General features: G+C 34.9%; 1 protein-coding gene across 1 annotated transcript in view; it reads left to right on the top strand.

The window, feature by feature from the left end:
- The window catches only part of LOC150090520 (RPA-related protein RADX-like), a 164,763-nt gene that overhangs the window by 35,855 nt on the left and 113,379 nt on the right, over positions 1–15,529 (top strand). Inside the window, exons 5-6 of the mRNA XM_090378305.1 lie at positions 668–852; positions 13,524–13,603. Of these exons, the coding sequence (XP_090234431.1) occupies positions 668–852; positions 13,524–13,603 (265 nt within the window). The remainder of the gene's footprint in view (positions 1–667; positions 853–13,523; positions 13,604–15,529) is intronic.

The raw sequence follows: 15,529 nt of genomic DNA on the forward strand, positions 1-15,529 counted from the left end.
TGCACACAGGTCTATTTTGATTCAACTCACCACATATGGAAGAATAGCTTTAGAGCTTCCACCTTATTTGTCGGATTTCACATTTTGCATTTTTTCCCCCTTTTGCCAAGAGTAAAAGAATTATTGAAAAGTTGTTATTTCAAAGAAGTTGTCATGGCATTTCAGTAATTGAATACAAGCCACTGTGATGAAAGTGCTAAAGATAGTAGTGCAAAGTTGCTTCCTAAATTGTTCCCACTGACTTTATAATCATTTGCAAACATATTGCTGCTCATTGACATTTTGAAAGAATAATTTAAAAGTACACATCGCTCATTTTTAAAACTATTCTGGAAACTTTTTGATTGCGATATTTATGTCTTAGAAGTAGGTTGCATTACAGTTTTAATTGTTTTTCTTATTAATAATACTGATATATAAACCATTCGCTGAGGAGACTGACTATTTTAAAAATTATGAAATATGTAAGGAATAAACCATATTTTGTTCACTTATGCTAAACAGTTCAAATGAATTTTTGATAGAGTAGTATGCTATTAATTTAATAGCACTGCAGTTTGAATTGCAAATGATTTTATATTTGTCAGATTATTTTTCACATATTAGTTCATGTTTTTCTTGGTAGATATACTGCAAGATAACTGATTTTAAAATGTTTTTTGTGTAGAATCCTCATCAGTATATCAACCCGTAGCTCATTCACCAATCCAAGATCCAGTAACACTTTTGCAGTTGTCCAAGGATTGGAAATCTGCCCCTAGACCTTATCCACCTATATTTGTGATGATATTACTTCAGGGAAAATTGCATCATTATGGAAATAATAACACAAACAGGCCTTGTCCCTTTCAGGTTAATATAAACTGTTTGCTAACCTTGCTATAAAATGTTATATAATGTTGTCCTACAAGTCCTTTTTCTTAGGAAAAATGTACTGTTAATTAAATTTGAAGAAATAATATATTCAAACTAAAGAAAATGTTCAAAGTAATATCTAACTGAAAATTTGAAGAGATTTAGCAATTAATAGTCAGAATAATTTGCTGATTTAGAAACACCGTATTTGTGAGAAGTTTTTAAATCAAAAGTATATAAATCGGGAGTTATTTAGGAAAGCTCTTTGAAGAAGCAAATTTCTGACCTGAAACTTTTGTCGTTTATGGAAGTTGACGGCTTAAATAAATTCAAGGCTGAACTAGACAAACATTGTGGAGTGAATGGATGGGTGAAACTGGAAGGGTTTTTTTTTTTGGCTGATACTAAATAAGCCTGCTTTCTTGCATCATATGCTAGTTAGTTAGTTATGTGGTTTTTAGGAACATTAGCAACTAAGGCCATATTGCTCCTGGGATATGCGGTGATCATTCCCTGACCTTTCCGCATCCTCCTTATTTGGTGGGCACGGGCTCGAACCCCGGTCTAATCAAGAAGCGTGTGCTACGCTCTGCTGCTCCTGCCCACCTGGCTATGGAGGCACCGCATCATATGCTATATGCTAATGCTATTCATCACTGCCTTCTGTTAACTAGCTGGCCATCAGTTATCCTCTTTCCATTGGCTGATTGTGGGCAACAGATGTCAGCGTTCTCCTTGAGAGGAAAGAATTAAAAGAAACAGAAAGGAGCTGTGAGCAGTCATTACATAACACATACCTCCTTCTACCATTCTGGAGCTGCAGAATCATCCATGATGGATTAGAAACCACTTGGCCAGGAACCAAATCCATCACCACGTAGAAGTAAGGAAGTAAGTCCCCAGTTGATCTTGGTTGGCAAACATACTACCTGTTGGGAGCTCATCCTTTGGGTGTGGATCATAGCTCTGCCATACAGGGTGTGACTATAATCTAGGTTCCAGAATAGGGTCCTTCATTATTTGTTTCTTTTTTTGCCAGACAAAACTATAATTTTTCCTGAAGAAAAACAGAGGATGTGAAGAGCCAATATGAGAAAGATAACAGTTGTACTCTGGAGAAATTCAATCAGTTTCTCATGCATGATAAACATATTGCTAAGTTTTGTTTCTGCTGCCATTACTATTGTACAGCGTAATTTATATAAGCTATATGATTAAATGTTGGTTATTATGCATAATTGTACATACCTGCAAAAGTGAGAGTATCCGTATCGTGGGATGTTATATATTGTAATTTTCTTGTAATCCCTGCAAAAATGTGACATTCCTATTTTTGTATTAAGGTGACTTATTCAATAAACTTGGTAACATAATGTGCACTGCTCATGCAAATTATAAATACATAAGCAGGTCATTCAGTGTTTGTATGAGTTGGTGACCAGTTTGACATTTTAGAATGGCTGAAAAAAAGTGTTTGATTACAGTTGTGGAATTAAATTTTATTTTTTGTGCGCATAAACAAAGCTCTGTTTATGGAAGAGATTACCACTGAAGCTAGTTGAAAAGAAAAGGTTACATGCAAGTATATGCTGATTTGCAAGACATTAGAATTTTGCAGTGCAAATATGGAGTTATGTGATAAATTTTTATATCTTCCTCTTAATTTATAACTTCACTTAGCAAAGTAGTATTGGAAATAAGAGGAATGCTCTCCTCCATAAATAATGACAATTTATGTGCATAAAAAATAATTTAATTCTACACAACTAAGCTAAAATTTCACAATTGTAATCAAATGTACATTTTATCAGTTGTACCCACACAATGGATCTTTCTCTCTCTCTCTCTCTCTCTCTCTCTCTCTCTCTCTCTCTCTCTCTCTCTCTCTCTCTCTCTCACTCACTCACTCACTCACTCACTCACTCACTCACTCACTGCAATTTACATGTCAAACTGGGTCACCAATTCACACAGTACACTCTGTGACCAGTGTACATAGTTGTAATTTGCAAGAGCAGTCTGTACGAAGTTCACTGAGTAATTGACAATGCTAAAAGGAGAAATGTCACCTTTTTTGCATTGATCACAAGTATTACACAGCAAATAATATCCCAAAATATAGATACTGTCTCCTTAGCAGGCATGTTCAATTATGCATAATAAATAATATGGCTCTTGTTTTAACATACAGCTCATATGCCAAGCTGTGGCTATTATGGCAAAAAAATGGAACTCAGTGATCCTTTTTATTATGTGCGAGAAATTGAAAAAGATTTCACATATATCATTGGTTATTTTTTATTATTAATTTTTTTTTAAATCTTCCATTGCAAAAGTATTTTTTCCCTGAACACATTCATTGTTTTATTCTCACATATTAAGCGTTTATATATGGTGACTTAAAAGGAATATATTGCATCTGTATTGGAAAATCATGTATTTTGTATCATTGGTGATCTGTTTACTTTTGTTTCAGTAGTGTAACAAAATTTATTATGTGTGCATCCATAGTGCATAGTGAAGAATTCGCATACCTCCTTAGAAGTATGTGAAATCGCCATGATTCCTCATGTAATTCTTGAAGTGGATAAAAATATAAAATTTAAAGGTGACATATAGAATACTGTTTAGTAGTGAATTTTTATTAAAGTTACATTCATTTTCATTATAATAATGTTTGTCTGCTTTTGGTTTCAGTGGTGGTTTTTTTTTTTTTTTTTTTTGATTGTACAACCTGTTCACCAATTGCAAACCCAGTTCAGACACCAAATTTCAACAGGAAGTATTTTAAATAAAACCCTGTGTCATTAGTTAGGGAATGATAACAAAATCAAAATACATCACATTTCAAATTAAATTAAAGAGGAAAAATTGTAATCTCTCTGACATACATGGAGCAGGCAGGAGTAGAATAGTTTAGAAACTGACCGCTGTAGCAAGACCTAGAAAACTCCCTGGCTCCAGAATTCAGTCAGCAGTTCAACTAATATGAAAAGGTAGACCAAAATCTAAGTATACAGGGTTCCTCACATGTAGACAATAAAAATATTTTATATCAACATAGTTCTGGAAATGCTTGGTTCCTGAGTTATTAACCGGAATGTCTTATCTCCCGCAGGTGATTTCCTTTATCACAAGGTACCGACAGAATCTGGTGGTTTTCTGTTCCGACTATGTACTCAAATCAGGAGTAAGTGTATATGCACTTTATGTATGGTTTGGCGGACGGCAATGCTCTGGAGGCTCATCGTTTGTACCATGTAAGGTTCCCAGAATGAAGATGTCCAGACAGGAAAACGTTTGAAGGTATCCATCGCCGCCTTTGTGAACATGGGACCATTACACCTCGTGCTGCCGACAGAGGACAACCAAGATCTACGACTCCTGAAGTAGAAGGGTGGACCGACTGCCTGGCCTCCATGCTCACTGATTTAAACTCACTAGATTTCTTCTTGTGGGGCCATTTAAAGTCATTCGACTCTGGTAGCTGATGCGGAAACTCCGCAATTGAATTGTGGCAGGTTGCGAGACAATATGAAACATGCCAGGAATTTGGCATCATCTTCGCGAGTCCATGAGACGTCTATGTGAGACCTGTATTCAGGCAGAAGGTGGACATTTTGAACAATATAAATTTTCAAGATTATAAATGAAGCTAGAACTAGGGGACATAAATTCAAGTTATGGGGGGGGGGAAATGTTTAGATTGGACTGCAGGAAGTTTTATTTTAGCCAGTGAGTTATAAATTACTGGAATAAGTTGCCTACATGGGTAGTAGAGGCTGACAGTTTGGGGAAATTCAAAGGTCATCTGGATAGTACCTTTGGGTCAGGGAAGTGCATAGGATGATAGGTTTAATTTCCTTTTCTTTTATTAATGTTTATTATTTATTTTTTTTTTATCATTGTTTTATTCGGTTTTTTTTTTTTTGGCTAGTGCAGCATAAGCCATAGGCTTTCTTGCACCATGCGGCCATTACTAATGCTAATACTAATTACTATAAGGTGATGTGAACAGTTAAGTGTCATAGACAGACCTTCAAAACTCGGAAACCAAACATTTCCGGAACTATGTTGATATAAAATATTTTATTGTCTACATATGAGGAACTCATTCCTGAAGTTATGCCGTGTATTTTTGAGACACCCTGTATAAAACTAAAACACGAAATATCTTTCAAGGTTGAGGGTATTAGGAAACAGGGGGCTGCACATTCAAAATTAGTGTTTAAACATATACTGTCTCTCATATTTCTTTTTTAAAATATTTTCAATGTTGTTCAATTGCAATCTTTGACATAGTCTCAAGTGAAATGAACCATAGTCAACACTTGAACTGTAAATCAGTATAAATTCTACCACTGCATGTTTTATCACTATTATAACCATTAACATAGATTTGCATTAAAAATGAAAGCCAAATGATCAGATACAAACATAATGTTATACTATTGAAATGTTTTCTGTTGAAATATTAGCAAAGACACGCATCATTTCTTGTGAGAGGGAAAGGAAGTAAAGCTGAACTAATACCTTTAGAGGTATTTAGTCTTCCAAAATAATAGCAAAGTTAAAATTTGATGGTTTGGAACTAGCATTAAAATTACCTATAGTGATAAGTTCATCTCTGTGGTTAATATCCATTCAGAATAACAAAATAGCTTCAACTTTGTTGGGAGGGGATTATAAATATAAAACAGTGAATGAGGTAAATACTTGAAAGTGTTCGAATTTGATAAGAATAGTTTTGGCTCCTCCCATTCCCTGAATAAGTGATGTTGAATGACAAATTCCAAAGTGGGATCTACTAATCAAATTAACACCACCGCTCTACCTTACATCTAACTTATGTTAATACATTATATCTCAATTTGTAACAGAATTCCAAAGGCAACCTTAATTTTTATTTAATCATGTTTCAGAAATGGCAAGGACATCAATCATTTGTAACTAAAATAAATATTAACAAAAGAATCCAGTTTATTTTGGATACTACAAATGTTTTAATAAAATGTATTATATGAACAAACACTCACAAAATGAATCCTAAAACAGACTGAAAATGAATGGCAATGAAATTTAGATTGACATACAAGGTGTGTCTGAAAAGTTTTAGGAATTACTTTTTTTTTAAATGATACTACTATCACCATACATTGCCCACTGCTGAAACTATTCAGCATCAAGTCTGAACTGGCTCTGTGCTAAGTTTCATCAGTGTGCACAAAGGCATTCTATTGGAAAGTTGTATTTAAGTTGGCACAGTAAAATCACACCATCATGGATTCAAGGACCAAGCAAAGTGACAAAGTGTTCTTTTAAAGCAGGAAAAGTGAAACTGAAACAGTTGCAATGGTGACTGTAACTTATCGAAATGAAGTGCTATCACTATCTAACATTTTTTGCTATTACGGGCAGTTCCATGAAGGGAGGAAAGATGTTCAAGACAATGCATGGAGTGGTTGTCCCTTCCAGTCTCATGAAGACTCAACCATTGATAAAGTGTGGCAGCTGTTAATGGAAGATAGTTGCCTGTCACCCTGAATGATAGCAGACCAGCTTCACATCAACAAGGATACTGTGCATTTGATTGTTGTCGAAGATGCTAATGCTAAGATTTGAAAGGAAAAAAAAAAAAAGGAAACTGTGCTCACACTTCATACTGCACGTATTTACTTTGGAACAGAAGAAGGAATGAGTTGCCGAATGTTAACATTTGGTTTAAATGGCAGACAGTGGTCCAGGCTTTTTTCAAAAAAAAAGCTCATAACTGGTGATGAATCCTGGTGCTTTGCATAAAAACCTGAAACAAAAAAAAAAAAAAAAAACAATCAGCTGCATGGGTTGGAGAAAATTCGCTGAGGCCAAAGAAACTTCGGTTCCAAAAATCTCAAACCAAAATGATGTTGGTGACTTTTTTTTTTTCATTGGCAAGGAGTTGTGCACAAAGAATTTGTATCAGATAGACAATCGGCTCTGAATTTTACAGAGGAGTGATGGACAGTCTGTTGAAAAGAATTCAACATGTTAGGCCAGACATGGCTGAGTCATGTGAGTGGTTCTTGTTTCATGACAGTGCATCTTCACACAATGTGACCATGATCAAGCAATTTCTTGCATGGAAGGGTATTACAGTGCTTCACCATTCCATGTGTTCACCAGATTTGGCATCTGCTGATTATTTTCTGTTCCCCAAAGTGAAATCCCACCTGAAGGGGCAGCATTTCAGAGATCCAAATCAGCGTGACGAGGGAGTTAAACAGAGTTCCACAAGATTAGTTTCACAGAGCCATCCAGAAGCTGTACAACTGTGCAAAGAGGTGTGTCGAGTTATGAAGATGTACTTTGAAGATTAAATGGTAATAAATTTGTTCCTTGAGATTTTGATTTTTTATGAATGTAGTCCTAAAACTTTTCAGACATGCCTTATGCATTCTGTCTATCTATACTTTGTTACTGTGTAACATAATATAGATAGAGGAATGTTGTATCCATTGCTGAACTCTGTTGAAATAAAAGATTACCTAAAATTTATCCTGTGATAATTATTCAATCTCAGGAACTAGTATTAGTATTATAATTTACTAAAATAACCTATCTTTTTTATTACAAGTCTGCTAAGTGATATTTTAACTATCAGAATAACAGCTGTTATTGCTAACAATAAGAAAAATTTTGTTCTATTATTGTTCATATCTAAAATTAGCTGAACTCATTACAGCAGACTTCTACAGAAAACTTCTGATACTTTGATCAGAAGTTTTCTGTAGTGACTTGAATTTAAAAAAAAAATTTTTTTTTTTTTTTTTTTTTTTAGTTCTGCCACGTGAACTACAAAATAAGAATTTCTTAAAAATAAAATAAGAATTTTGTCTTATAATAGGGGATTTTAATTTTCCGAATATTAACTGGAATTTATGGGTTGGTCACTCACACACTAGCAAGGCTTTTGTGGATTTATTGGATGATTGTTTTCTACAGCAGCATGTTCGGGAGGCAACTAGAGGGAGTAATACTTTTGATCTGATTATTAGTAGTGATTCTTCATGCATCAAGAATCTGCAGATAAAGGAACCACTAGGTGGCAGTGCTCACAGTGTGTTGAAGTGGGATTTACTCAAGGAGGTAACTACCATCAAGGGTAAAGGGAAGGGTTTTTGCTTTCGTAAAGGTGACTACGGTGGTTTGAGACAGTATTTAAATTCTGTACGGTGGAACCAACTGATGATGTTACCAACAGCAAATTCAAAATGGGAAGCATTCAAAGAATTAATCTTGGAAGCTACTAGGCTTTTCATACCAACAAAGAAATATTGTTCAAGATTTAGGCCTAAATGGATGTCAGATGAACTAATTAGGCATGTGACAGAGAAGAAAAATGCATGGGATACATACAAATTAACATATGACACAAAAGCCTATGATAGATATAAGCTGGTCTGTAACCAAGTTACAAAGGAGGTTAGGCAGGCGAAGGCAGCTTACAAGAAATCTTTGGCAAAGGATGTAAAGAAAAACAGCAAAGAGGTCTTTATTTATGTAAACTCTAGAAGGAAGAGGATGCATCAGATTGGTCCACTTGATATAGATGGTTCAGCTGTTGTTGATCCTGCTCAGGTAGCTAACAAACTAAATGAATATTTTGCATCGACATTCACACATGAGGAGTTATTCAGCGAGGGGAATGCCAGAGGTGTATTCAACTCTAGCAGTAAGCTACAGAATCTTGAAATAACTGGGAGTAAAGTGGAGGAGAAACTGTTGAAGATAAACACAAGAAAGGCACCCGGGGTGGATGGGATCTATCCAGTTATATTAAAGGAGGCAGCAAAGGAAGTAAGCAAACCCTTAGCCATAATTATGAGAGCTTCCTTGGACTCAGGGGAGGTACCCATAGACTGGAAATGTGCAAATGTGACTCCAATTCACAAAGGAGGATCAAAGGCTGACACAAGTAATTATAGACCTGTGAGCTTAACTTCTGTTCCAGGAAAATTAATGGAGGCACTGGTTAAAGAAGCACTGCAGGATCATTTAGACAAGACTTCAGTTATAGCTCAGACACAGCATGGTTTTGTTAAAGGGAAGTCTTGCCTGACCAACTTGATTGGATACTATGATGCAGTCACAAAAGAACTGGATGCAGGGAATAACTTTGATATTATATACTTGGATCTTAGAAAGGCTTTTGATACTGTTGCACATGGAAGACTGCTACACAAATTAGAGCAGTGTGGCATTGGAGGCAAATTGCTGCTATGGATAAAGGGATGGTTGAGTGGGAGAAGACAGTGAATGTTAATCAATGGACACTGCTCTTCGTGGACTAATGTTATTAGTGGAGTTCCTCAGGGTTCAGTGTTGGGTCCATTGTTGTTTTCTGTATTTATAAATGATATTGATGATGGTATATCAGGCTTAATGTCCAAGTTTGCAGATGATACAAAGGTTGGCAGGGTTGTTAATGACAGGACACTGCTGCAACAGGATCTAGGAAAGTTGAGCAGATGGGCTGAGAGATTATTATTAGCTGTGCGGTGCAAGGAAGCCTGAGGCTTATGCTGCACCAGCAAAAAAAAAATTCGTGAGTTACCCTAAGAGAGAGAGAGGGAGAGAGAGAGAAGTAGAAGGGAATCACCAAGGAAGAGAAGAATGATGATATCCAGCTCTTCTCTTCCTTGGTGATTCCCTTCTACTTCTCTCTCTCTCTCTCTCTCTCTCTCTCTCTCTCTCTCTCTCTCTCTCTCTCTCTCTCTCAGGGTAACTCAGTAATTTTTTTTTTTTTTTTTGGCTGATGCAGCATAAGCCTCAGGCTTCCTTGCACCGCACAGCTAATAATAATAATAATAATCTCTCAACCCATCTGTTCAACTTTTCTAGATCCTGTTGCAGCAGTGTACTGTCATTAACAACCCTGCCAAACTTCGTATCGTCTGCAAACTTGGACATTAAGCCTGGTATATCATCATCAATATCATTTATAAATACAGAAAACAACGATGGACCCAACACTGAACCCTGAGGGACTCCACTAATAACATTAGTCCACGAAGAGTTGATGAAGTTTAACATTGACAAATGTAAAGTACTACATATGGGAAGCAGTAATCCCAGAGTAATGTATCAACTCTGTGGTACCACACTGACAGTGGTAGAGAATGAAAATGATTTGGGGGGGTAATTGTGCAGGCAGATATGAAGTTTTCTGAGCAGTGCAGACGGTTGTGCAAGAGTAGCTCATGGTATCTTGTCAATGATATACAGGAATTTTTCTAGCAGGGATAAAGAGGTGATTATCCTCTTGAAAAAGCAATGGTCAGGCCACACCTTGAGTACTGTATACAGGTCTGGAGGCCTCATTTTAAGAAGGCTGTAGAGCTGTTGGAACGAGTACAGAGAAGGGCAGCAAGATTAGTGAATGGAACAAAGGGTTGCTCTTACGAAGAAAGGCTTAAGTTTTGCAAATTACAGTGTCTGGAGACTAGGCCCCTGCGAGGTGATCTGATAGAGGTGTATAAAGCCTTGAATGGTTTGAGCATGCTCAATGCAGATGGGATTCTTCCTCTTGCTCAGAATAATCGCCTGAGAGGGCATAAATCCAAATTGCGGAAAGATGGTTGTAGAATAGATGTGCAGAAGTTTGCCTTTAGCCAGTGGGTGGTTGATTGCTGGAACAAACTTCCATCTGTCATTGTAGAAGTTGATAGCTTAAATAGATTGAAGGCAGAACTTGACAAATATTTGGAGTAAGTGAATCGGTGAAATAAGGGTGTTTTTGTTTTTTTTTTTTTGGCTGATTCAATATGAGCTTGCTTTCTTGCATCATGTGCCTTTGCTAATGCTAATAAGTCACTTTGGTAATGTTTTCTGCTTGATTAAATTATCACTCCAGTTATTGCAAGTTTTTAATTTTGGAAATTCTGCACGTGAGAACTGATACAAGTTTCATTAATGTACTCTGCCCATTCATTAATTGAGATGCATGGGTCTAGCCAGTGTGCATAAAAATGATAATCCAATTGTACCCTATAAAACCATTAATGAAACTTTCACGAATGGATAAATGCTGGCTATTCAAAAAGTTTGTGCTTTAAGAAGGTTTTTTTAGCATATTATGTTTTAGAAAAATAGACATCTGATATAATGAATTCAGTAGGAACAATTCACTGACAGAATGAAGTTGTATTATAATGTAGTATAAAAATATGAAGTTGACGGTAATGAAGTTGTATTATAATGTAGTATTACATAAATGAGAGCTTGCATATGCTAAATTTTTCCTACATTCTATTAATATTTTAGAAATAAATGAGGAGTTACCTTTTATTCAGTCAGTAGGATTTCTTCTTTACCAAATCTTCTTATGCGAATAAATTATGAAATGATATGTTGAAACAAAATTACATAATTTAAAATAATTTGAAACTCATAATGTGTTCCTCACTATTGACACACAGACAGTGCAACACCCCAGGATCACAGTGGGGAACCCCAACCTGATCCCAGAAATATTAAATCCCCCGTGCAATCTCTAGTGAATGAAGACATTTTGTCATAAATGCGAATTTGGAATACGAATAAAATACTATTAAAATGGATAAAAGTGCGATAAACCAATGAAATTAAAAAATTCCTCACAGGAAGAAGAATAAAATATTAAAATGCAATAAAACAATGAAATTAAAGAATTCCTCCCTTAAGTGGACTAAAACTTTGACTAGTGTTGATGTTCACAGGGTGGAAGGAAACTAACGGAACGTGTGTGTTCAGAATCTTATAAATGGGAGATTAGTCTTTGGTGTGCATGCATTCGAATGACCACAAATCAGATATGAGAAATGGACGATGAATGTTAATAGAGTTTTTTTTTTATTTTAAATATAGTATAAAGAATTATGATACCTTACATACAAATTTAAAAGACTGTAAAATTGGAGGAGGAGTTAAATTATTTTCTCTTGATGTAGTTTCATTATACACTAATGTTAATGTAATATATGTGCTGGATGTAATTTCTGATTTATTAAACAATAACACTGTTAGCATTAACAGTACGAAGTTGCCCAAAAAAGATATTTGAGCTAATTAAGTTACTTGGTTGAGGCTAATTATATTTTATTTGAAAGTAAGATTTAGACAAATTTTCAGTTTGCTTACAGGTTTAAACTTGAAGGGCCTAATATCGCAGTTGTATTTAGATAGATTAGAAAATATACATTTAACGCAGTTTTTACCAAAAATCACATTTTATGGAAGATATCTTGACAACATCCTCATTATAATGGATAATGACACTACAAACGAAGTTTTCTAAACTTTTAATAATATGCACATTAGGTTAAAATTTACACTGAAGATAGAACAAGAAACAAAGTCCATAAATTTTTTAAACTTTACACTTAAGAGGGAGGGCGAAAATATTAATTTCAGTATTTATCGTAAGCCCATGAATACGGGGATGTTCCTACACTATAGTAGCTACCACCCATACTCATATAAAAGGTCAATCATGCTAAACCAGTTCTTAAATGCATTCAAATACTCTTCCACACAACTTGCCCTACAGATAGAAATAGAAGAACTGACGAAGAGGGTCCTAAATAGAGAATAGCCGATTACCTCTATCAATAGCATTAAATTAGTAGCTAAAGACTAAATAATTAATAACAAAAATAATGACAGGATTAATAAAAAATATTTTATTTCGATGCCGTATGTTGAACACTGGTATAGACAAATTAACAACCTTTTTCGAGGTACAGAAATGCAAATAGTAGCAAAACCAGTCCGTAAATTATATGCTACACTCAAAAATCACACGGTGCTATCGACTTCCGAACAAGCACCTGACCTCATCTACCACAATTCTTGTAAGGATTGTGATTCTTCTTACATTGGATCTACCAGATGTATTTTAAACTCGAGGGTTAAGCAGCATGAAGCATCAGTCTGTGCATCACGTGCAAACACATCGGAACTAGCATTCCATGTGATAAATGAAAACCACACATTCCTGTATTTTATGAAGCCAAAATTTTAAATGTTCAACATAATTATACTAAGTTATTGATTTCCGAGACTTTAGAAATGAAAATACAAAAAAACTCTATTAACATTCGTCGTCCATTTCTCATATCTGATTCGTGGTCAATGGGAGACTAATCTCCCATTTATAAGATTCTGAACACACGTTTCATTCCACCCTGTGAACATGACACTAGTCAAAGTTTTAGTCTGCTTAAAGGAGGAATTCTTTAATTTCATTGTTTTATCGCATTTTAATAGTATTTTATTCGTATTCCAAATTCGCGTTTATGACAAAATGTCTTCATTCACTAGAGGTTGCATTGGGAAGTTTAATATTTCTGGGATCGGGTTGGGGTTCACCGCTGTGATCCTGGGGCGTTGGACTGTCCGTGTGTCAATAGTGAGGAACACATTATGAGTTTTAAATTATGTAATTTTGTTTCAACGTATCATTTTGTAATTTATTTGCATAAATAGATTTGTTAAAGAAGAAATCCTACTGGCTGAATAAAAGGTAACTCCTTGTTTATTTCTAAAATATAATGTAGTATAAAAATATGCTTCTCTTCGAGAAATTGTTTGATTATTTTTGCCAAGATAAGACATATGTATCTATTTATTTATTTCTTCCCCACCTGTAGGGCTATCTTGAAGTAGCAGATTCTACTGGGATATGCAGTGCTGTGCTCTGGGATAAAGTGAACGTAGATATATTTTATCAGTAAGTTTCGGGGGAAGGGGAAGTAATAATTTAGACTCGTGAAAATTGCAACTTACTACTGAATTAGTTGAGAATTTAAATATTAGTAATTGAACAATGGTGGTGTGTTGTGCATGTGCGTGCACACATTAAATATTCATTAAAATATTCTTTACTAGTTTGCCTGTGAATATTTTGTCATCTTTGTTAAATTTAAAATATTCAACTATTATTCTACTCTTTTTATTTTTTTTATTTATTTATGAAAACCCCAAACACAAGACATTAAAACCTGTAGTACTTAGTACCCTGCATGGGCTGAATGTTGAGAATATGAAAGAAAATACTTATTGACGTTAGACTTGAATTTCTGTAGATTGTAATTTTCAGGAAAGATGTATGAAGGAAAGTTGTTCTAGAAAATGGAAGTTGAATGAATAAATGAGGAAGAAGAAATGTTGGTTCTTTGAATTTGAAGTTGGACAGTAAAAAGATATTGACTGGTTGTCGCACGTTCAGACTGCTTTGGAAGAGAGTTGGAATTATAGAAGCCAATTCAGAACAGTGCCCATGGTAGTACAGTTGAACTTGGTTATAAGAAGCATTGACAAAATTTCCTTGTTATAACCATTACTCACTATATCAGTGATGAGTTAAATCTACCTCCGATTTTTTTTAAATTCTCAATAACTTGACAAAAACATTGATTAAAAACCAAACAAATATTAGAGAGAAAAAAAATATTAGTATATACTTACATATTTTATGTATTAATATGTTTGTATAAACAACAATACACTTAATATTAAACAATTTATTTGTCTGTAATTTTAAAATCATACACTTAATACTAAACACAATTGATTTCAATTAGTCTTTTTATTGTAGTGAATCATTGAAGCAATGCTTCATTGATGTTTGTAACCTCGGACTTTAATTTTTTTTTTTTTTGGTTATGTTCTTTTCCATTGCTGATAGGTAAACATGTTTATTCTTCCACAATGTGGAAGAATAAACTGTTAAAGAGTACAAAGAAAACTTTTTACACACTTCAACATTTTTTGCACCACGTTCTACTTTTTCTCAAATCAAGAGAGACTTTCTTTTGTTAGTAGATATATTTCCGAAGGAAGGGTTCATTTCTGACTGATTTAATTTAAAATGATAGTAAAGTGATCTGCATACAAACAATTATTGTTTCCAAAATTCTTAGAAGTCTTGGAATAAATTTATGATTCAGTGGATTCAAGACAATCCGTAAATAGGGTAATGTGACCACAGAAATTACAAGCAGAACTGCAATGCACTATTTTATAGCCCCATCCCAAAAGGACAAGGTTAGGCCCCTAATTCAAAATTACAAGCAGAATTGCAATGCAGTATTGTATAGCCCCCATCCCCGAAAGGAAAGGTTAGACCCCTAATCCGATGCAGGTGATCATAAAAGCTAAGTCGTCCCTTTCATTTTTGTCTAGTCCAATAATTGGATTTTTTCGACTGCCTGAGCAATTAAGAATGTTTGCATGTTTGAATAGTTACCAAAATTTGTATGGTAATCCTTGTAGTACGCTCGTTATAACTGTGAGCGATCGTATGGGAATACATGTAAACTAAAATCATTATGGCTTTTTGCTCTTTACAGTAGTGATCTTGTTATTTCCATGCCAAGTTCAACTGTATCTATAGAAAAGGCATGCAGCAGAATCAGAACATCTGTGACACAGAGTGGGGAGACTGTTAGAGATGAGTCATTAATTAATCTAACTGTCCTCTTTTAAATGGAATCTAGAAGCTTGAGAGAGGTTTTGGGGGGGGGGCACCACCCCAGATGTGGAAACAATATTCCATGGCAGAGCAGATTTGCGATTTGTACAGAGTAAACAGCTGTTTGGAAGAAAAGAAATGCTGAGAGCAGAAGAGAGAACCCAGTTTTTTAGACGCAGAGGA

Source organism: Mastigoproctus giganteus, chromosome 1 (assembly GCF_048544385.1).
Source record: "Mastigoproctus giganteus isolate SK-2022 chromosome 1, ASM4854438v1, whole genome shotgun sequence".
Lineage (NCBI taxonomy): Eukaryota > Metazoa > Arthropoda > Arachnida > Uropygi > Thelyphonidae > Mastigoproctus > Mastigoproctus giganteus.